This window comes from Mustelus asterias, chromosome 17 (assembly GCF_964213995.1).
Source record: "Mustelus asterias chromosome 17, sMusAst1.hap1.1, whole genome shotgun sequence".
Taxonomy (NCBI): domain Eukaryota; kingdom Metazoa; phylum Chordata; class Chondrichthyes; order Carcharhiniformes; family Triakidae; genus Mustelus; species Mustelus asterias.
The window spans coordinates 34,947,254-34,971,733 of NC_135817.1; the positions used below are offsets into that span (position 1 = coordinate 34,947,254).

The 24,480-nt window shown below is 42.3% G+C and overlaps 1 protein-coding gene across 2 annotated transcripts in view; it reads right to left on the minus strand.

The window, feature by feature from the left end:
* LOC144506419 (glycerol kinase) overlaps window positions 1-24,480 on the minus strand; it is a 102,366-nt gene that overhangs the window by 23,448 nt on the left and 54,438 nt on the right. For both annotated transcript variants that reach the window (XM_078232527.1, XM_078232526.1), the window contains exons 11-15: window positions 23,854-23,896; window positions 23,540-23,620; window positions 20,515-20,593; window positions 12,194-12,290; window positions 5,708-5,792 (exon numbers count right to left, since the gene is read on the minus strand). In XM_078232527.1, coding sequence (XP_078088653.1) covers window positions 5,708-5,792; window positions 12,194-12,290; window positions 20,515-20,593; window positions 23,540-23,620; window positions 23,854-23,896 — 385 coding nt within the window. The remainder of the gene's footprint in view (window positions 1-5,707; window positions 5,793-12,193; window positions 12,291-20,514; window positions 20,594-23,539; window positions 23,621-23,853; window positions 23,897-24,480) is intronic.

Consider the following 24,480-nt stretch of genomic DNA (forward strand, 5'->3'; position numbering starts at 1 on the left):
CAACCACCAACTGCATGAACAACAGTCAGATGATTAGGTGAATCTCAGTCTGCAGTGCTGCTTTGAAGGCACTTCTGCTTTCTTTTGGAGTTTCACATTCCAGCCAATACCCTGTCATACCACTATACAGCTGAATACAACATTAAAAATCCCAAAGGTCGTTCTCACTCCCCACCCCATAACCAGTGGTATTTTTAGGGACCATGAAGTACTTAAAAGATTAATTGCTGGATTATTCCTTTTGACTGCTGGCATGATTCAACGTAGGTTTGGAGGTTTCCTGCATCTAGTTGAAGTTTTAGAGAACCTTACAAATAAGAGTTCTAGCTCATCTTGCTGTGCTTTATTTATGTCATGATGTGGAGATGCCGGCGTTGGACTGGGGTAAACACAGTAAGAAGTTTAACAACACCAGGTTAAAGTCCAACAGGTTTATTTGGTAGCAAAAGCCACACAAGCTTTCGAGGCTCTGAGCCCCTTCTTCAGGTGAGTGGGAATTCTGTTCACAAACAGAACTTATAAGACACAGACTCAATTTACATGAATAATGGTTGGAATGCGAATACTTACAACTAATCCAGTCTTTAAGAAACAAAACAATGGGAGTGGAGAGAGCATCAAGACAGGCTAAAAAGATGTGTATTGTCTCCAGACAAGACAGCCAGTGAAACTCTGCAGGTCCACGCAACTGTGGGAGTTACAAATAGTGTGACATAAATTCTGATTCTAGGATCGCATGATAAAGACTCAGGAGGAAAAAAGCAGAAATATTTATGTGAAATAGTGTGACATAAACCCAATATCCCGGTTGAGGCCGTCCTTGTGTGTGCGGAACCTGGCTATCAGTTTCTGCTCCGCGACTCTGCGCTGTCGTGTGTCGCGAAGGCCGCCTTGGAGAACGCTTACCCGAATATCAGAGGCCGAATGCCCGTGACCGCTGAAGTGCTCCCCAACAGGAAGAGAACAGTCTTGCCTGGTGATTGTCGAGCGGTGTTCATTCATCCGTTGTCGCAGCGTCTGCATAGTTTCCCCAATGTACCATGCCTCGGGACATCCTTTCTTGCAGCGTATCAGGTAGACAACGTTGGCCGAGTTGCAAGAGTATGTACCGTGTACCTGGTGGAGTGGGTGTTCTCACGTGAGATGATGGCATCTGTGTCGCACCGACCTCCTCAGAAGACAAACACGGGACACAGTGGACAGAGTACCCTTCGTTGTCCAGTACTTCCCCGGAGCGGAGAAGCTACGGCATCTCCTCCGGAGCCTTCAACATGTCATTGATGAAGACGAACATCTCGCCAAGGCCATCCCCACACCCCCACTTCTTGCCTTCAAACAACCGCACAACCTCAAACAGACCATTGTCCGCAGCAAACTACCCAGCCTTCAGGAGAACAGTGACCAAGACACCACACAACCCTGCCACAGCAACCTCTGCAAGACGTGCCGGATCATCGACACAGATGCCATCATCTCACGTGAGAACACCATCCACCAGGTACACGGTACATACTCTTGCAACTCGGCCAACGTTGTCTACCTGATACGCTGCAAGAAAGGATGTCCCGAGGCATGGTACATTGGGGAAACTATGCAGACGCTGCGACAACGGATGAATGAACACCGCTCGACAATCACCAGGCAAGACTGTTCTCTTCCTGTTGGGGAGCACTTCAGCGGTCACGGGCATTCGGCCTCTGATATTCGGGTAAGCGTTCTCCAAGGCGGCCTTCGCGACACACGACAGCGCAGAGTCGCGGAGCAGAAACTGATAGCCAGGTTCCGCACACACAAGGACGGCCTCAACCGGGATATTGGGTTTATGTCACACTATTTCACATAAATATTTCTGCTTTTTTCCTCCTGAGTCTTTATCATGCGATCCTAGAATCAGAATTTATGTCACACTATTTGTAACTCCCACAGTTGCGTGGACCTGCAGAGTTTCACTGGCTGTCTTGTCTGGAGACAATACACATCTTTTTAGCCTGTCTTGATGCTCTCTCCACTCCCATTGTTTTGTTTCTTAAAGACTGGATTAGTTGTAAGTATTCGCATTCCAACCATTATTCATGTAAATTGAGTCTGTGTCTTATAAGTTCTGTTTGTGAACAGAATTCCCACTCACCTGAAGAAGGGGCTCAGAGCCTCGAAAGCTTGTGTGGCTTTTGCTACCAAATAAACCTGTTGGACTTTAACCTGGTGTTGTTAAACTTCTTACTTTATTTATGTGTCAAGTGAATTACTGCACTGAAACAAGTTGCTTCCAGATACGAGTGGCTTTGTCAGGCCTCCTCGAAGAATTGAACATGACCAGGAGAATGGAGATAAGCCACACAGAGGGCAAGCTGCTTGCAGGCAGTTGGGGAAGGGTGGAGTAGTGGGAATCAGGAGGGGTGGGAAAAAAAGACACTCAGCAGGATGCCACATCTGTAGATGAACTTCAGGGGCCAATTAGGGTATCCAATTCAGGGCGACACGGTGGCACAGTGGTTAGCACTGCTGACTCACAGCGCCAAGGACCGGGTTCGATTCCCGGTTTGGGTCACTGTCTGTCGGGTCTGTGCAGAGTCTGCACGGGTTTCCTCCAGGTGCTCCGGTTTCCTCCCACAGTCCGAAAGACATGCTGGTTAGGTGCATTGACCAGTCTAAAATCTCCCTCAGTGCACCCAAATGCATGCCAGACTAGGGGATTTTCACAGTAACTTCATTGCTGTGTTAATGTAAAACTACTTGTGACACTAATAAATAAACCGTTGAACTTTAAATTGATCTTTTATCCTTTATAAATTTAAACTCATCCAAAACTTGGTGGTCATTAATCTTGCGTATTGTTTTTCTTACATCAACAACAATCTGCCATTTAAAAATCTACATGTACAGCCCTTAACTTACAGCACAGTATTATTACTTCAATCTTGTGAAGAAGCCTGTTCATTAGAATGCATGCCATTTACAATAAAAGGCACAAAACAAAAATTCTGATTCTAGACATTACCAGTTAGAACATACAAAATAGAAAAAGTAGGTCATTTGACCCCTCTCAAGCCTGCATTGCCATTCAATATGGTCATGGCTGATCTGTTTGTGTTGAGTTCCACATTCCTTATCTAAACCCAATAACATTTGATTCCCTTCTCCAACAAGAATCTATCTAAAGAAAAAAGCAAAATACTGCAGATGCTGGAATGTGAAACAAGATCAGAAGACACTGCAAAAACTCAGCAGGTCTGCCAGCATCCATCAGAAGAGAATCTATCTACTTCTGCCTTAAAAACATTCAGTTATCCTGCTTCCACCACCTTCTGAGGCAGTGTTCCAAAGTCACACAACCCTCTGAGAAAAATAATTTCTCCTAATCTCTGTTCTATAAGGGCAAGCTCCAATTTTAAAACTGTGCCCCTTCGTTCTGGACCTGACATACTTCACAAGTTACCCCCTCACTCTTCTAATTATTTGTACTAAAGATGGTTTCAAACACCTCAGCCTTGCTTAAACATCTGAGTGAAAAAAGGAGATACTGAACGGTTTGCCAGAAGTGCCAAGTTGATATTTCTCAGCTTATTTCTCAGGTCACCATCGTAGATGTCAGTCTTCAGCCAACCCAATTTATTCCACATGACAAAGAATTGGCTTATAGCAAATGATACAGATCCCAACAACGTCCCGGCTATTCAGCTAAAGATCTGTGCTTCAGAATTAGCTGCACCATTAGCTAATCTGTTCCAGCAAGATCATAACACTTGCATTTACCAAAATATGAAAAATTGCCCAGGTTCATCCTGTCTACAAAATACAGGTCAAATCCATCCTGGCCAATTACCACCTCTTATGATCCCTGGAGAGACTCTTAACTTTTAAAAAGAAATCCCAATAACCAACTTAAAGGAATTGCACAAAAAGATTTCAATTTTTAAGACTTTTATTGTAACACATGAACTAAAAGCAACATTGACTAAACACTATTTTAGTGGGCAGCTAATATTCTAAACTACAGAAAAGAACCCTTATTTAACATTTAAAACAAATCTCCCTCCAGAATTATACTTTACTTTGAACCCTTAAGTGGAAGCACTTACTTGCTCTCAGCTCCTGAAAACTTGATTCCTTTCTTTTACATTCTCAGCTGCGTAAACTCCTACTCTCCTTTAATCGTGAGGGATGATTTGGAGATTCATCCTTCTAGTGAATGCTAAGCAAACCTTCCAATCTCGTTATCCTCACAAAGCCAGTCTCATCAATTTGAATGCAAGATTCCACCCATATTCTTGTGTGGTGAACCATAGAGACTTTGATGTTTCTATCTCCCTGCTCTCTCCTTAGATCCTTGCAGATTGACTGTCTTTAAGTTCAGTGATATTTTAAGAAAACCCTTCGTCCTACAATGTTTCCGATCTCAAAACTCATTATCCTGGCAATGTCACTCACATAGGCCTTGAATCTCGGTAGAAATGCAAATTGGATATCCTTTAAACTCCCAATTCCATTAGTCTTGAAACTAAATAGACAGGTTAAAGTATAGTCATTTACAAAACTTGACATTCTTAACATCCTCCTGAGATTCTGGAAACCAACAAGCTGGAACCTTGTTGATGCATTGGGGGCTTTTGCCAGTTGGCTGGAGAACTGTCGAGTGACCCATGCCACCTTTTCGAGAAGGCCCACTGAACCACATGCCAATCAAGCAGTGGCGGAGCCTGTGGTTGGCGTTTCCCTGGAATCAAGACCCGCAGTGCATAACTCTCACTGATTAAGATCTGGTGGCAAATCAGGGGCCAGCAACTTTTGTGCTCACTGGGAAGGCCATGGATGCTGCTGGAAGGACAGGCACTGGAGTCCCAGGATAGCACAGCAACCAAGGCAGCAGGTAAGTAATGTGGGGGCAGGGGGTGTGCAGGGAGATGGCAACAATGGTGGGGGGTGGCAGGATGGTGAGACTCTCAGCAGATTCCCCTTTTCCAAATGTATATTTCCTTGATTAGGCACTGAGCACCATTAATCAAGGGACTAACCTGACCCATACATCCCCTTTCCCCTGCCAGTGACAGGCTGGCTGCAATGTTACCTGTCATGCATGCTACATGGCCTGCCTGGAGCTCGGTTAATTACAGTGACAGTGGGAGGAGGCCCTTAAGTGGTCATTAATTGGCTAAATAAGCTTCTCAATTGAAAGCAGGACGAGAAATTCTGGCGGAGGTGGGTCGATGACAGGGTTCCAGTATTCCACCACCCCGCCTAAGTAAATATCCTTCCCACCTCCAAGCTCATCACCAGTAAGAGCCCAAGGTTCCATCCAGTTTATTCGTCATTGGCACAGAGGTTTTGCTTATTGTTTACAGGTTACCTTGCATCTTCTTCTCACTGAAACAACCTTGCTCCCCATCCCCCACCAACCTTTAATCTTTAGCACTCTCGTCAGTAGAATTCAGAACAGGTTACACAACCCCTTCATGCCTCCATTTTACCCAAAACTAAAGACGCTCTCCCAAATCATGACAATCTTACAAAACCTCACATTTGTATCACACCCCATCAACCTACACTCAACAATTGGCAAGTTGATGGATGGAGCCATCAACAGTGTTATCAAACCCTCAGTTACCAGTGACCTCTCTCCAACGCTCAGCTTGGTTCTGCCAGGGCAATTTCTGCAAACAATTTTAAACTGCTTCCTAGAGACACCCAACAAAATAAAGCATTAGCTTACCTCACGGGTTTGAAAGGCAACAGCTTCGAGTGCAGCAAATGCAATATGATTTCTATTTGTATACTGGGTAAGGCCACATATTATTCTGCAGAACAAATGAGTGGAAAATCATTTTAAGTAAATTTGCACAGACACGATTTGCACAGTGCAAAAGATTTAATTATCCCAGGTTTGAGAAGAAATAATTATTCAATGGCTTTATTTAGCAACATTTAATATTACTTACAATGGAGCCCGTTTCCCAAGTGAATCAACATATTTTGAAATGGTGAATAATTTTCAGCTCCATACACAAGGCCACTTGTACATAGTCACAATAAAACTGCAGTTTGGCTACAATGAGCTATTTTAGCAACAGAAGCTAAAGTTGTGCATTTCTATAGAGCAATTCATAACTAAATATATCTAAAATATTGCATTCCGAGCAGGAGGGGAAGAAAGATAAATTAAGAATATGTACAGAAACAGAAAGCAGATCAGAGAACCAATTCACCACAGAATTGTATAGTGCAGAAGAGACCCTTCAACCCATCGAGTCTGTGCCAACACCTGAGAAGCACCTGACCTATCTACCGAATCCCATTTACCAGCAGTTGGCCCATAGCCTTGAATGTTATGATGTGCCAAGTGCTCACATGGCACAGGTACTTTTTAAAAGATGTGAGGCAACCTGTCTGTATCATCTTCTCAAGCAGTGCATTCCAGACTGTCACCACCCTCTGGGTAAAAAAGTTTTCCTCACATCTTCCGAAACTTCCTGCCCCGCACCTTGAACTTGTGTCCCCTCGTGACTGACATTTTAACTGAGGGGAACAGCTGCTCCCTATCCACCCTCATCTTGCACACCTCAATCAGGTAGCCCCCTGCCCTCCATCTTTTCTGTTACAATTAAAACAAACCTATCCAACCTCTCTTTGTAAATTAAATACTCCATCCCAGGCTACATTCTGGTGAATCTCCTCTCATAACAATATTGTGACAGCATGTGATGAAACAGGAAGCGGATAAGAAATCAAAAACTCGTAGTTTTGCCAGTGGGGATAAAGTCTTCACCAGTGGTAGATGAACCTTTTAAAGCAAGGTTTAGTGGGCCTTATCAAATTGAAAGGAAATTGAGTGAGGTGAATTATTTGATAAGAATCCCAGATAGGAGGAAAACGCGCAGTGTGTCATGTGAATATGCTTAAAGGTGTTTTGATAGGGAAGGAGAGCAAAAGAAGGAGGTTTTTGTGGTTATAACTCAGAGAAGAGCTGAATCCAGATGACTCTGATTTTGACATTCAAAGAACAAGAACAGCACAGGAACAGGCCCTTTGGCCCTCCAAACCTGCGCCAATCATGATGCCCACCTAAATTAAAGCTGTATGCACTTATGGAGTCCGTATCCTTCCATTCCCATCCTATTCATGTATTTATCTAGATGCCCCTTAAATGCCGTTATCGTATCTGCTTCCCGGGCAGCGCATTCCAGACATTCACCACCCTCTGTGTAAAAAATTTGCCTCGTGCCTCTAAATTTTTCCACATGCACCTTAAACCTATGTCGCTTAGTACTTGACTTTTCTACCCTAGGAAAGAGCATTTGGCTATCTATTCTGTCCAGGCCACTCATTATCTTGTAAACCTCTATCAGGTCGCCCCTCAATCTCCATTGTTCCTCAAATTAAATTGGATAACGAGGACGTTATTAAAAATTGGCATAAATTATTAAGTTACCTTCCAGAGGAAAATCGAACTGACCTGAAAGAGTTATTAATATCACATGGACAAGTATGTGGGAATAAGTTGGGAAGTACTAGAATCTACATGATGTAGATGTGGGAAATGCTGTTCCAAATCAACAACATCCTTGCCAACATGACCTTTTCAAGTTGGCACAGGTTCAGATGGAAAAGCTGATGTTTACTCAGTCTGAGGGGCAGCAGCCAAACGTCTTGATCAATCACACAAAACTGGTGGAGCTGGAGAACAAGAACCAGTTAATGGTCAATAATGTGAATAAAGAAACTGAACAGGACTGTCAGAGACAGCTCATCATCTATGCAAAGGGAGTGTGGATGAATCAACAGTTATGTGCAATCTCAAAAAAGGAGATTGAAGAGTGGACGTGTCGGACTAATGTGAATCAATAGAAAGGACAACAACAAGGAATCAGACGGTTTGTCAAAATTGTACCATAATCTAAAATGAGCTGCTGGCATAATGATTCTGTACAGTGTACAGAGATGTGGATGCCTAGTGAAATCATGCTGTACACAGCTGGTATTCGAATAACTTAGTGTTTTTTTAGCAGCTTAACTGCCAAAGTGATCTTTGGAATCATGATCGAAATTGGTTCTAACACCTAGGAAGACAATCTGCTTTGTGTCTTTACCAAACAGTGTGCAGAAAGTGACGGTGCAGTTCAAGAGCAGACAAAGGAGTCAAATTGCTTAGCAGAGGAGGAGCTAAGGCCAATGAACAAGAAAGGGGACAGAGATAAAATGACCTTTCTGAATGGCCTGACTACACAGATGTAAGGTGTGATCCTGCTGATCCTGCCTAGTTCTCTGAGGACATTACCAGACCTAATTTATCATCGTAATAACAGAGGTGAATTCGAATTTGGAATTAAAGACCGAAGGAGAGTTTTGGAGATGAAGCAGTTTGTCACGGATGTGAAAAATAGAAGAAGGAGTGTTCAACAGCGGAAGACAAGGACTGGAATGGACTATATTATTGTTATGTTTCTATGTTTTGATCTTGTAAAATGAATGTATATTTATTGTAGAGTACTAGTAGTGTGAAACTAAAGGGGCTGGAAATATGAAACAATCTTTCAATGCTGATGGTTCATTTTGTTCTTAAGAGGGGGAGGTATGACGTTAGTGTACCTTTAGGAGATTTTAAAAAAAAATCATGTTCTCTGCAGTTGTAGGCAAACTTTTTCAATTTTTTTTCTCAGTGTCGCCGAGCTGTCTATAGTAGCCTTTTCATTGCTCCTTCAGTGGTTTGAATGGGGTTTCCGTACATGGTAACTATTGGAGGCAATCAGCGCAGCGGGGGGCCGGGAGATTTCAGCGTCGACCGATTCCCGTAATTCGGGCTGGGCGCCGGCCCTGAGCGCATCTCCCAGCGCCGGATTTCCCGCTGCGTTAGCTTGATTTGAATGTAATTAGCGGGTCCGGGACTGAAGTCTCCAGGCCCCCTAGCTTCTACCACCGCACCCCTGCCCCCCCCCACCCCACACCAGGAGTATTTCACTGCAGCAGGGCTTACGGTAGCTCCCACTCACAAGGAGCTGGCGGCCTGACCCCACTGGAGTGAAGGGGGTGCAATCGAGGCCCCCCAAGTATCAAAGTGCCAATGCCCAGGGGACATAGGGCAATGCCAAGGGGCGAGGCCTGATGGGGGTGGGTCCCCACTGCCACTCTGCAGTTGGGATTGGTGGGGAAGGGTGGCCAGCGTTTGGGGCTGGCCATCGGGCTGGGGGGGGGGGATCAACTTGCTGTGGAGTTTAGGGCTGGAGTGGGGTGGGGGGGGTGGTCGGGACGGCCGGAAGGGGGACCGGCAGGGGTCGCGGCTGGCCTGGACACATCCGGGGGGCCGGTGATCAGACCGTGAGGGGGTGAGAGGGCCCGCGATGCGGGGGACACGGGGCTGGCCAGCAATCGGGAGGCTGGCAGACAGGGGCCACTGCGCATGCACCGGTCTGTCAGCACCGAGATTGGCGAATGCGCAGTGGCCCGCTCAGCACTGTGCTGCTGGCCTCTTCTGCGGGGATAGGCCCCACCCACAGCTTTTCAGTGTGATTTACGCTGAGGCACTCTGCAGTGCACAGTGCGGGAGATTCATTTTTAAACTCCCACTGAAAAAAAGTGTGCTTTACTCCAGTTTTTATATGAATTTGACACTCAGAATGTTTTTGGGAGAATCGTCCGCTATATCCTTAAATAATCCTTGTTTGATAAAAGCTCCCTAGTGGGTCATCAGAATCATGCCCAAGGTGAAATATATTACGTTTATCCTAGCCAAATTCAAGATGCAAAAAGTTATGATCGAGGCGGGCTACATAAAACACTTTGGAGTTTCTGTTCCGAATCGTAACACTCTGTACCCCCAGCAAGTCATGCTGGGGATTAAACCTCTAGGGATTCATGAGATTTAAAGTTTAATATTACTGTATGTGAATAGCATTTAACAAGATTTTTGTGATTTAGCTGGCTTTTAATTTTCTTATAAGGAGGCAACATACTGTCCCACTGTGTTGCCATCAAATACGCCAGCAGAGGCTTGGGAGAATTCCACCCATGGTTGCAAGGTGACTAAGGCTGGGATGTGAATATTGAAAACTACTGACATTTTAGGAAGACAGAAAGCTAGGAAAAGTTGGTGCGAGTTGTTCTTTAAGTAAGGATGGCAGTACAATAGTGGGGGTACCTTGGCTTGGAAGAGCAAGATGTAGAAACATTTTTGGTTCATATAAGAATTAGAAAAGGCAAGTGGTCACTTACTCCGTGTGCAGGAATGGCAGAGGTAGCTCAAGATCTGGCAAAATCTCGAACGTCGTGATCTCCAATTTTCGCCACCCCTCCCCCACGATGCAATCAAGTTCACATCCATAATGGGCCCGATTTTACCATTTTCATTCTAAGTGCTGAATCCGGGCGTGATTCAGATCCGACTTGGAAATCTGTTCTCAGGCGCCCCCATATGCACTTAGCTTGAAAAGAAAATCGCTGGTCTGAATCGCACTGTGGGTGGGGTTTATCATGCCTGAAACGATCGGAGCTTTGAACTGCGCATGCGCAGTGAGGAAAAAAAGTTCGAAAATCGCGCCGCTGTCACATCGCTCCCGGATCGCAAAAAGTGGCCCGGGAACGAAAAGCGGGAGCAATGGCCCCCGCAGACATTGCCCCACCCCCACAACATAATTGTCCCACTTATCCACTCACCCCCCCCGCTACCCAGACCAATCGCGACCCTCTGTCCCCCTTCGCCACCACCGATCGCCCGCAGAGTGGCAGCAGATTTCCCTGCCCTTCCCCGTCTCCCCCCCCCTCCCCTCCCACCAGACAACAATCTGGCCTCCCTCTGCCCTCCTCTCCCCCCTCAACCAAACAACGATCTTCCCTCCTCCCCCCCCCCCCCCCCCACCAGAGAATGATCTGGCCTCCCTTCTCCCGCTCCCCCCCCCCCCCACCCAACCAGAGAATGATTTCTTCCTCCCCCGCCTCTTCAGAAGCTGGAGCACCCGAAACAGACCTTTGCCGAGCAAGTCTGCTTCGCGCTGAATCTGGACGCGCAAGCGCGATGGTAAAGGGGGAAATGCTGGGTGGGCAGTTCATTGGTTCAATTTAAATGCATGCAAACGCATTTAAATCGCCGTTGCGCCCGTTTCGGGCACGAATTGGGTGGCAGCCATTTTCGGGCCTTGGTAAAATGGGCATCTGTGCGGACGCGGGCGCAAATCGTATTAATGGCCTCACGCCCGACTTTACCACGTTTTCGCGCCCGCAATGGTAAAATCGGGCCCAATGTGTGTGAACCTGATTTTAAGATATTTTAATAAATCTAAATATCATTAACCACCCTCCTCACAAACCTTGCCAATGTTTACAACAGGTCCACCCAGATGCAAACCTGATGTGGGGATTCCCCCCAGGTGCATAAAGGTGAGTACAGCCCCCAGGAGAGGGGGACATGGCCACCCATGGCAAAATGGAGATGAGGAGAACTTTTTTCCCTGCGAGGTTCATTAGTCTGCGGAATACTCTTCCCCAGAAAGATTGGAGGTTGGGTCATTGAATTTATTTAAGACCGAAGTATAATTTTTTGATAGATGAGGGAATCGGGGGTTATGGGGTTAGACAAGAAAGTGGAGTTGAGACCACGATCATCCATGATTTTATGGAACAGTGGAGTGGGCTCAAAAGCCTACTCTTGCTCCAATATTCCCATTGTAGTGTAACTCAGGTATTTTCAATTTCTTTATTCAAGGAGATTACCATGGGCACCATACAAAAAAGCCAAGGTATATATGTTGCCCCTTGGAGGAGAAAAAATACATAGATGCCATAAACATTGTATATGCTTCAAAACCAGCTTTTAGTAAGCAAGACATTTATTACCTGCTCATTTTGACACTTCTAAAGTTGATGAAAAATATTTCACGCTACTTAAATTGGTGAAACAATTAGTTACAGCTTTGATTAACATAATAATCGTGCTACTCAGATTTAATCTGTGAATCAAAACAACATGCATCTCCAATTTGAAAATACAATTTCAGTATTTAAAAAAAGAGTACTTATTAATGATGCAGAAAAACAATTCAAAATCATGTGGAAATGTAGGATCAGCAAATAAAACTGCTGAGTACAACCATTCAATGGCAGAATAGGTTGCACAGAACCAGCCAGTGGTTTTACAATGTTAATACTGCTGTTGTATACTGAAACCAATAACCAGCTATATTTGTTACGGGTGTAAAAATAAAGCTCTTACCCTCTTGCAGTAGTATCCCAATATGGTGCATACAACCCTGAGAAGGCTGGAACGAAATAGCAACCATGAGAGGAACCCACTGAAGCAGCAAGCTTCTCTGAAAAACACAAAAGAATAAGTCACATTTGCCAAAATCAAAAATATGATTTGCTAATCAAAAATAACCCAATTTAGCAATCAAAAAAAGGTTTACTAATTACTGCCTATTTGGAAGGCAATGGTAGAGCTTGGTAATCCTAACTTCCTGAGTACTTTAACACTTATTTTATATTATACCCCCATGGAAAACACCCCTCTCCCTCAGAAATTATCAAGCTGAAGCAAGCAACTTATAGACCTAATTTTCAGTTGGCAGCCTTTCATCTTGTAACACAATAGTTTACACTGTGGTAATCAACTTTGTGTTGAGCATCGCCTACGGGGACTCATGAGCCCCAATCTGGCAAGGCAGTCTCTGCCACATTTGCTGCAGAGGAAGACAGTGAGCTGGTAAGGCGCAGGGTTCACTGGCCTCTATTGGGCCCTCTTCTCAGCTGGCGAGCTTTCCATTTTGACTTGCCTCTTCCAGTGTTCATATGAACAGTCAGCCCCCAGATGTTACGGTGACAGTGAGTGTCTTCCAGATGTCAGTATCATTGTTGTTAGGACTGGTCTGGAGGTAAAGGCCTTCCAATTTGTTATGATTCCGGATGAGATGCCCTAAAATTGTTGTGTTCCTGGGTGAGGAGGGATGAACTGGGTTCCATCCTTTATGCAACCACCTTGGTTGGTTGCAACAAGATTAATTTAAAAAGGATCCCTTTCCTTGTGGATACCTTTCTCCAGTCAAAATGTATTTATGTTTTAAGAGGAGCCAATTTAACCAGGTTTTCTTGTGTTGAAGCAGGAGTGAGTTTATTAGTTATGTGACATTTATGTGACGTTAGTGTACCTTTAAGAAGTGTTTTTTTAAATCATGTACTCTGCAGTTATAAGCAAACTTTATCAGTCTTGTTTTTCTCACTGTCTACGAGAGTATTTTTATTGCCGCTTAAACGGGGGTTTGTTTATGTTTACTGGGATGTCTATTACTCTGCATTGTAAGGAGGAAACCTGGTTGGCTGGTCAGGTGATAGGAGTTCTTTCCTTTTCAATTTGAGCTTTAGTTTTAGAAGAGGCATCATGCTGAAAAGAAGTCTCTCTCTCTCCCTCCCTGGTTTTTGAAATTCTGCTGATTAGCTGAAAGCAAGGTCTTGCCTTTCAGAAGCGGGGGGCGGGGGGCCTGTTGGTGGCCAGCCTAGAGTCCCTGGTGTTTTGGGAAGCAGTTCTGACTTCAAACTATTCTGAATCTATCCAGGGAACTGCAGACTCCATCCAAAGGCCTCAAGCCCAGTACCATGTGAGCATTAGTGTTTGCTGTGTTAAACCTATGAAGAGCCTTTTGTCCATGGGATTGGTTTGATTGGAACACATGAGATATATTTGTTAAGGGTTATACATTATTGTGGTTGTTTTGTTTCTTGTTTGTAATTGATAAGAGTTCCTGCTAATTTTCTTTCTATACGTGTTAACTATATTCTTAAATAAACTTTGATAAAAACTCCCTAGTGGGTCATTTGAATCATACTTGAAGTGAAACCTATCATGCTTATCCTAGCCAAATTCAAGATGCAAATGATCCGGCAGCTCCATAAAACACTTTAGAGTTTCTGACCTGAACCATAACAGTTACGAAAAGGTGAGAAGAAAATATGACAATTGTACATATTCCTCTGTAGCAGCACAAATTTGACTTGTCCAATGTGGTGTGATCTTGAAATATAGAACATAAATTTTCAGAATAGGCCTTAGGCATTCAGCTCAGTTGGCCTGGATTTTGCAGTCAAAATAACAGTTTTACTATACTTGTATCTCTCAGAGAAATTCTCAATTGAAACAAATGAAACCTGTGAAGTTGCAATTTTTGCCCTCTAAATCCCCACTAAACGCAAGAAAATTGTTAAGGCTTGTTATTTTAGTGTATGTGGATTTTTAAACAGTGTAATAAGTCTCAGTTACTTCAAAATAATCTCTCCTGCAGGGGAGTGCCCTTGAGCATTGCAGCTTGGCACCGCCCACAGATCTCCTGTAAAGGGCACTGTTCTGGATATTAAGACCAAAAACTAGTAATCTTTACAGACAAGCCCATTGAAAGTCTATTGGTAGGTGTGTGCAAGGTGGAAAAATTTGGAAAAGCTGTTCCTTTCTCACTCAACAAAATCCTGATATATTCCATTCTTGGAAAATGACGAACAACTAGCCTGCTGTAGTTTAGTGCAAAAACTGAGACAAAACAACACACTATATTGTCACTGCAGCAGTTTAAGAAGACACCTTATCAAGGGCAACTAAGGACAGGCAATAAATGTCGGCCTAGAAAGCAATGGCTACATTCCGCAAATTAACTTGTAAAAATCTCATCTTAGCCACAGATTTATAAGGGTTTCCCCGTTAGTTAAGTGTGATATCAAAACAGACTATATTCTCAGAGGACAAACATCAGGAGAGAGTATCAGAAGGTATTCCTCGTCACCTCATATCGAATCATGTACCTTGTGCTAGGGCTGAAACATTTGTGGGACAGAAAATTGTCTCATTATAAAAGCATTATGATAGCTTGTGTGGCAAGGTCAGAGTCTCAACTCCATAAGACCATAGATCTTTTTGGTAAAGCACAGCCCAATCACAAACTGGTGTTGGCTCATATGAATATAGGATTAGTGCTCTCTCTGAAGAAGCTGGGTGGTTAAGGCTCCTGCTGAGTCTTCCTTAGCAGTTGGGGCTGCTTTACCTAGCCTCACCTCCTCCTTCTATTCTTCATAGGTCAGGAGGCAAGGTGCCCATGACCAAACAATTCCTCTTTCCTGGCAACGACTATAAGATGTTCAATATTATTAAGTAGTACATTATTAATGCTTTGTAGATGAATTCCCGAGAGAAATAGCATTGGTGACATCTTGTCAAAACATGCCAGAAAGTATCCCGTGCATCCCAAAAGTATTTAGGCAGTCACTCTCTAGTAGTAAAAAAAATGAAAGCTTTCAGTAGCACTTAAAATTCTCAACACTAACTTGTTTACTCCTGTTCAGCTGGTCGCTGTTAGGACAAATGTATAGGGTACGTTTATAGATGAAAGATGAAACAAAATTTGGAAGCATTGTGAACTATGAGAAGGATAGTGTTGAACTTCAAAATGACCATAATATAATTGCTGGAATGGGTGTACATGCAACAGATGAAGTTCAATGTGATAGCTTTCTGTCCCACAGAGGGTAGCATGGAAATCGGGTTGACGTTCAAACCATTGAATTAAGACAATGTTAATAATTCTAATAATGAGTAACAATCAAGTAAACTATGAGAGAGGAAAAAGGATATCTCTAAAAATTGTATATAACTGTTCCTTTTGTGACAGTTTATAACTTAATCGCGCAACTTAGGAAACATAATAGGTTAATCCATAAACAAGATAGATTAATAGCTATTTGTTCTAAATGTAATAAAGAAGGTGAATTCCACTCCATTGCATGCCACTATCCTAAGTATGGCATGAGAATACAATAGAAGTATTGGAAATTGAAGAGCTAAATTTTAAATGTTTAATGTGTGATAAATCCTTCAAAACATCTAGGGGTTTAAGTGGAAAAAAATAAGCAGAGGATAGCTAATAATAGGAAATATGTTAGTAATGTAATCATTAATAAAATTAATTCAGTTGGACTAGTGAGGAAACAGAGAAGCTTTATCTCTCAGCTTAAGTATAAAAACTATAGAAATATTAACACGATTGCAAAAGAATTAATCACCAAAACTAATAAACAGATTTCTGATTAAAAACATGTACTGCAAGTGATCTTAGGTGGAAACAAGAAAATGAAAAAGAGAAATGTAATTTGTGTGGGGAAACTAGTGTTGAAGACACTGACGCCAGTGATGGAGAGGTTAGTTTAGATGTAGCAATTGCTCAGGACGAAGATGAAGATGTTATACTGGATGCTGGTGGTGTCTCAAGCAATTCCAGAAGGGAATTCCAGAGGGAGCTAAAGAAGATATTAATGACCTAGTTAACCTTAATGATTATGCAGATAGGATTTTAAAATTAATTAAAAACGATAAAAGAGGGCTAAGAAAAACTGAGATCGAAGAGATGACTAGTCATCTGGTTGAAAAATTTATACAACAGGAACTTAAGGATACAACTAAACAGAATTCAAGAATTGATAAGGGAGTAAACAAGTTGTGTATCAGAGGTAGGAAAAATAACAAGGCTTTGATTAGGCGAGCCAAACAAAAAAGCCATTATAAAGAAGTTCAACAGATGTATAAATTTAAAAGAGTGCAATTGGCTATACAACTAATGTATGGCCCTCAAAACAACTTGTGTCCCATAGAAATTAAAGAGTTAGAGAATTACATTTCAGAAAAATTGGACAAAAATAATTTTAGGTTGGATATTAGCAAATTTAAGCGTTCTAAAACAAAAATAGAATTTAAGAATCTTCTGGATCCAATTACAGAGGAGGAAGTTTTGACTACATTGAAAAAGTGCAAAAAAGATACAGCCCCTGGCTCAGAGGCGGTTGGAATAGCTAAATTAATTACAAGTACGAGCAAAAGATTGGGATGCTTTATTAAAATTTTTAATGCCTGGTTAGCTTCGGGAATCATTCCCAATAAGATTAAAGCAGCTAGAACAGTATTGAACCCAAAATCTGATGATGAAAAATTGCAACCAAATATTGACAACTGGAGGCTGATTACAATAGGATGGATGATTGACAATTTTTAGCAGTAGACTTGAAAAAAAATCGGTAAAACTAAATACTAGTAGAGAGGTTTTATGAAAGGGAAGTCTGGTTGTTCTGAAAATATTGCTATTCTAAATAACTTGTATAAAGGAGTAAAATTAAATGAATCAATTTTAAGTGTTGTATTCGTCAATTTGGCCAAAGCTTTCGATTCCATGGAGCATCCACTGATTTGAAAAAGTCTCAAAAATAGGGATTTCTAAACAAATGGTGGATCTAATTGAAAATCTCTATACTGAAGCCTTTACTTATATTCAAGTTGGGAAATTTAATCCAATTCCAATTAAAAGAGGGGCCAAATAAGGTGACCCATTATCTCCTAGGCTTTTTAATATAGTAATGGATGCGTTAATTAGTACTTCAGATGCAAGGAGAATCGGTTATCCCATTATTAACGGAGATAATAAAATAATAATTACTTCTTTGGCATTCGCCGATGATGTAGCAATAGTAAGCAATTCTTATAAAGGTATGCAAAAGAATTTTAAAATTCTCGAGAAGTTGTGTGGAAACTGGATTGACAATTAATCTAAAGATGACAGCGGGTTTCTATTTAGAAACCAAAAATAAAAGTTTTCTTCTAGACAATATCAAACCTTGGAGGACCATTGACTCCAATCTAAACTTACAGAACCGGGTCAATTGGAAAAATATTTAGGTGCTAGGTTTGATCCTTAGCTAGGATTGAAAGATATGTTATGGGATGACCTATTGAAAACATGGATTGTTAATCTGAAGGGCAGTCTGCTCAAACCATCACAGAAATTTTACATTTTAAAAACATATTTTATTCCCTGGTTTTATCATTCCATTTTAAACGAAACTTCACAGAATAGACTCATTGCGTTGGATATTATTAGAAACGCGGCAAAAGAGATTTTACATCTGCCCAATCATATTGCTGATGGCATTTTATACGCCAAGATTAGAGATGGTGGCTTAGCCGTACCAAAATTAGAAAGGGTAATCCTAATTGCAGTTGTTAAGAAATTATTTCATTTTAAAAGTAGTAAAGATTCGATGGTTTTGGCGTCATTTTATTTCAGCGGTACAGATTTAGACACAGATGCAACCAGTTGGGGAATCACAGGGCCGTCAAGGAAGTGGAGGATTTGGATCTGCGGAACGCTATCTTTCAACAAGAGGCAATGAAGAAAGTCCAATTTTGGACTGGCGAAAATTTGAAGCCTATAAAGAGTCCAAGGTATTGGTACCTCCTGCTTCCTCAACGACCCCGTTTCTAATAACTGGTTGAATTTATATTTTTTTAAGGAGTCAAATTTTATCAATGCTCTTTTAATTAGAAGCAATGCATGCCCCACGAGAAATTTTTTAGCATTCGGAAAATTTGGAAGTAACAAGTTATGCAGGAAATGCAACTCCGTCAACGAAATAATTGGACATATTTTGGGATATTGTCCATTCGTTAAAATGCTAGAATTTTTCATCATAATAAGATCTTGCATCAACTGGAGGTGTATGTACAAAAACATCGTTCTAAGGTTTTTCTAGAACCCCCAATAAGAACGGCAGATAGTCAGCTACCACCCAACACGGTGATTTGCAATGGGAACGACGTTGCCGTGGTAGACGTCACATAAGAATCGAAGACAATAATAATTCCTTGGAAAACGCATGGGAGGAAAAAGTTAAGAAATATCAACATCTTACTGAAGAGATCAAACATCTGACAGGGGGATCTACTGTGTAATTTTTCGAGTTTATTGTAGGAGCCAGGGGTAAATGGTTTGCACAAAATGATTCGTTGCTGAAATTCCTCAAAATTCAGAAATTCAAATCGTTTGCAGAACAAGTCACTCGACTGGCGTTGCTACAGACTATAAAACTTTTATAAAATTTTATGGACAACTGAAGTTGCCTCACTATGAACCACTTTTATTCACCTTTTTATCTTATGCATGTTTTATATATATTTTTTATATTTTTCTATTTAGGTTTGCTCAATAAAGTCTATGGTTTAATTTTATAATATTACTTGCAACAATTTAACACTTGTCAAACGAAGAGGGATTGATACCTTCTGTCAAGAGACAGGTCTCTTCAGGTCTGCATTACCCCACTTGGTTTTATTCTGCAGCAGCAGTGAGACTAATTTAATCTTTTACTACAATTTTATTTATTTTAACCTTTCGTCATCTCCCGCCCCAGTTCGCCAGGTAGTTGGACATTATACGTGGACATGCCACTGTTAAAACATGGAATGTGCACCACAGTTGGTGATGGTTTTCAATAGCCAGACTGGTAGCGAGTGCAGTTAACAAACAAAACAGTATTCTAGGCTTTATAAATAGGGGCATTGAGTACAACAGCAAGGAAGTTATGTTGAACTTGTATAGGACACTGGTTCAGATTCAGTTGGAGTATTGTGTCCAGATTCCAGGGATGAGAAACTTCACATGTGAAGATAGATTGCAGAAGTTAAGACTTTTTTTGGAGAACAGAAGGCTGAGAGAACATTTGATAAAGACATTCAAAATCATGAAGGGGTGTGTACAGAGTAGATAAAGGAGAAACTATTCTCATTTGTGAAATGGTGAGAATGAGAATGCACAGATTAAAGTAATTTGCAAAAGAAACAAAAGCGATATGAGGCAAAACATTTTCACGTGGTACGTGGTTAAGGTCTGGAATGCATTGCCTGATAGTGTGGTGGAGGCAGGTCCAATCAAGACATTCAAAGGAGAATTAGATTGCTTCTGAAGAATGTACAGGGTTACAGGGAGCAGTTGGGAAAATGTCACTAAGTCTACTGCTCAGAGAACAACTGCAGACATGCTGGATCGAATGGCATCCTTCTGCACTGTAACAATTCTGTGATTTGTGACTAATTGAATTGCTACCCACCAACAGAGCGCAACAGCTTCTTTAATGAATACCCTCAGGCAGTGTACCAAATGGTTTATCGATGGTGCTCTGGGCGGTTGCAGAGTGCATGTTTCAACTCTGTTACCAAGATGGCATCTTGCACTAAACAGCTTAAGGCCTCAACTTGGCCATTTCAACAGCTGGTTAGTTCCTAAAGTATCAGGGGAAAATCATCCCCAATAATTCACAGATTCTATAAACTTAAACATTACAGAATGTAAAAGACCACTTAGATTTAAACAATCAGTAGAGAACACTGTGGAAAAGGCACGGAGGGGTTGACTTTCTTAAATTTGCTAACTTGAGTTGGATACATACCTGAAGCAAAATTTAAGGGGGGGCACATGATGGATGTTTACTAGATACAGAGACCAGCTAGGTGAGTGTAAAGATTTTCTTTTGTACATTTGTATGTTCTCCTTAGGTTGCTCCTGGATCTACAATTTAAAGCCTTTAAGCCATTGGTAATTAAGTCTAGAGTTTGAGTACAATAATCCCATTAGTCTTTTATAGAATGAGCACAGGTCCCAGAGATACACACTAAACTGAATTTATTTCATTTTTCCAGTCAATTTCCTGAGCTTATAAATGAAAACAAAGAGTACTTGCCAACTTCCTCTGCTGTGCTAATAATACGAAGGTTATCCCGAAGCCAGCGTACCACAGCACCACCAATGGCAACTGATCCCTAAAGAAACATGAAACAAAGTAACTGGCAGTGAAGGAGCTGTGCATTTATGGGATGTAACCTCACTCTTTAAATTTGAGCAATTGATCTCATAAAAAACGTTACTCAAAATTTTAATTTTGTTTATATGCACACGTCTTAAGTAGAAAGTTACCACTCACCAAACAGGAAAGTGAGAGTTACTTTCCACCTTTGCCGAGCTGAAAAAGAAAATAACTTGCCACCTTGCAAGGCAGCTTGTTTTTGTGAAGGATTATCTTATTTTCTTATCTTTCAGTTCTTTATTTTCTATCTGGCTATACATTAATGTGTACTGTTTATTCTATTTAATATTCAATGAGAGCAGGATACCACTGAGTAAAGACCATTATCCTCAGAATTAATTGCAAGAACTAGAATTATTTTCTTGCATGCGTTTTTCAGCAGTCGAGCCTTCTACTCAATCCAAGGGCATGATAGCCAAATACACTTAAAACCGCATATTCCAAAGAGTACACATTTTACATTAAGTTTAGCCACATCGGGGGCGATTCTCCCTTCCAATTGCGCTGATGTTTTAGTGCAGTAGGCCGGAAGATTTAAGCGGCACCGGATTAGCACGATCCGTGCTGGACGCCTGGGCTTGTCTTCTAGCACTGGATTTCCTGTGCCATTGCGGAGCTGCATAATATATGCAGCCCTTCATTGAAATATAATTGAAATGGCATTAGCGGGCCCAGGACTGAAGACTCCGGGCCTGCTGGCCTTTGCCCCACCCCCGCCAGGAGTATTCCACTCCAGCGGGAATTACTATAGCTCCCCACTTGTGGGGAGCTGGCAGCCCGACTGCGCTGGGATGAAGGAAGGGTGGGGCAATCAGGGCCCACCAGAGGCTTGGGTGGCGGGGGTGCCCCCTGGGCATTGACACCTTTGTAGTGCCAGCCTGGGGCCCCTGGCACTGCTCAAGGGGCAAGATGTCAATGCCCTGGGCGCACCTTCGCATTGCCCATCAGGCATGGGACAGTGCCAAGGGGACAGGGCTTCTGGGGCACGATCGGTGGGAGTGGGAGGTCCCGCTGTCACTCTGCAATCAGGATCAGTGGGGGGAGGCCAGCGATCGAGGCTGGCCATCGGGATGAGGGGTCAGTTGGTGGGTGGAGGGGGTGGGGGGGATTGGGACTGCGAGCGGAGCAGGGTTAAATTAGCAATGGAGGGCGGGGCTGTCGAGGTTGGGCCCGGGCATATTTGGGGGGCCAGCAATCGAGCTGTCCAACAATCGGGAGGCTGGCAGACAAGGGCCACTGCACATGCACCGATCTCGGCGCTGACAGATCAGTGCATGCGTAGTGGCCCGCTCAGTGCTATGCTGCCGGCCTTTTCAGCGGGCTAGGCCCCGCCCCCTGATTTTTAATGGGATTTACACTGAGGCGCTTAGGAGTACACAGACTATGGGAGGTTCTTTCCTAAACTCCCACTGGAAAAAACCAGCATGACTTACTCCAGTTTTCACGCGAATTTGACGCTTTGGCTGGAACTCTACTGCCTTGCCCGCCACAGAATCGGAGCGGGCGAGGGTCTGACAATGGAAATCTCCATTGACCTCGAGTGGGAATTTCTGGTCTCGCCCAAACGAGGCTGTAAAATCCTGCCCTCAGAATATTTTTGGGAGAATCGCCCCCATGGTATTTGACACAGTATTGAATGCAATGTTGAAAATCAGAAAGAAAATAGCCAGAGTAATAAATAATGATCATGCTACATGAACTCTATGGATGCATGGAGTGACCTAGAAATTAGATAGTGGGCTGCTAGTGCTTTACAAGGCTGGGAAATTGGTCCGTGCAACATTGCTTGCTACTGAAACAAAAACAAAATATGCCAGAAACTTTCAGCAGGTCCGACAGCATTTGTGGAGAGAGAACAGAGCTCACAAAGGTGATGTGGGCCCTGTCTAAACCTAATGGAGGGTGGCACATGTTACCCTCCACATTGGACAATTTTACTAGGCACAACATCAAAACATTTCTGGAACTCTGTTTGATAAAACAATTGAATAAAAATTAAATAACAAGACTCATAATGTTAAATTTAAGAATAACATACTGGATTGAATTGACAGGTCTTAGAGTATTTTCAGGCCTGGGGCAATTTTGAGGCCCTAACCCCACATATATTAGAGGTGTGCCAATAGGGGGAACCTTCTGGAGATGACAATTAAAAGTCTACCTCTGTATTTGCCATCCTGTTAAAAATGCTGCATGGGTTTCCAAAGCTAGAGGTCCTAATCAGAGGTGCAGCAGTGGACGTCACTGAGGCAGGTAGGGCAATGTGAACAGAGGTACTGTCAGAAACTTGCTGAAGATTTAAACCTAAGGAAGGCCTATAGCTCATAGTGCCATCATTTTAGAGGGGAATCCTGCCATTGGAATAGTCATGGTCCAATTTGCGGTCTTTGGATTCACATGTTTCATTAATGGGGCCAATGAAATGAGGGACTGTTGTGCCTCAGGGCTTTTTTATTTTGGAAAGAAAAGGCTGACAGTGGTATGACACCATTTTAAGAGTATGAATGGATTTGAAAGGGCAAATGCTGAGAGGATGCTTCCACATATGGGGCCACAGCAAACAATGAAACATATTGCTAATAAATCCAATAAAGTGTTTAGAAGAACTTTTTCCCCCAGAGAGTGATTTGAAGGCAGAACACAGCATCACGAAGAGCAGTTGAGGCAAATTGCACGCATGCATTTAAGGAAAGCCAGGTAAACACAAGGAAAAAGGAACAGACAGTTCTGCAGATTGGGTTAAATGGCAAGGGATAAGACATTATTTGGAAGATTAACACTGACATGGACCATTTGGGCCGAATGACCTGTTTCTCTGCTGCAAGTTCTACATAATACTATGCATGTGAAAAAGGTAAAGCAGAGTTCTATAATCATAGTGCTTAATAAAAATATAACTTGCCTCTAGTGCATACGTTGCGGGGTTGTTCGTGCCCATTTTATAAGCTAATGTTGTCAGAAGGCCATGTTTAGATATCACAGGCTGTGAAGAACAAGCTCATTAGTTTAACTGTAAAAATGTGTAAAACAAAAATGTTGGAATTTGCATAGAGAATACTACATGGCAAGGAAATGTATGGTTACGGAAGAGTGAATTACAAGCTGTATGCATCAGCTTTTAATGGTTCAACATTTTCTTCAAACCTTCATGTTTACATAGGAAAATGTGCTTTACTTCTGCTCAAATCCAAAACTTTAAAACAGAGGCAGACTAACCTTGGTGCCTATGTTACTCAGAAGGAAACAACCTGTTCCGTATCTAAAAGGCAAAAAAAGGAAATACTTATGCAAAGTGAAATAAATTAGTCCAAAGGAATCAACTGTGTCAACTTATTGATATAGCATAATATAATCACTAACCACTTTTTATTTTGATAGCAATAGAACACTCTGCTCTTTTTTCAATATAGTAAGAAGTTTAACAACACCAGGTTAAAGTCCAACAGGTTTATTTGGTAGCAAAAGCCACCCAAGCTTTCGGAGCTCCAAGCCCCTTCTTCAGGTGAGTGGGAATTCTGTTCACAAACAGAGCATATAAAGACACAAACTCAATTTACATGAATAATGGTTGGAATGCGAATACTTACAACTAATCAAGTCTTTAAGAAACAAAACAATGTGAGTGGAGAGAGCATCAAGACAGGCTAAAAAGATGTGTATTGTCTCCAGACAAGACAGCCAGTGAAACTCTGCAGGTCTAGGCAACTGTGGGAGTTACAAATAGTGTGACATGAACCCAATATCCCGGTTGAGGCCGTCCTCGTGTCTTGTCTGGAGACAATACACATCTTTTTAGCCTGTCTTGATGCTCTCTCCACTCGCATTGTTTTGTTTCTTAAAGAC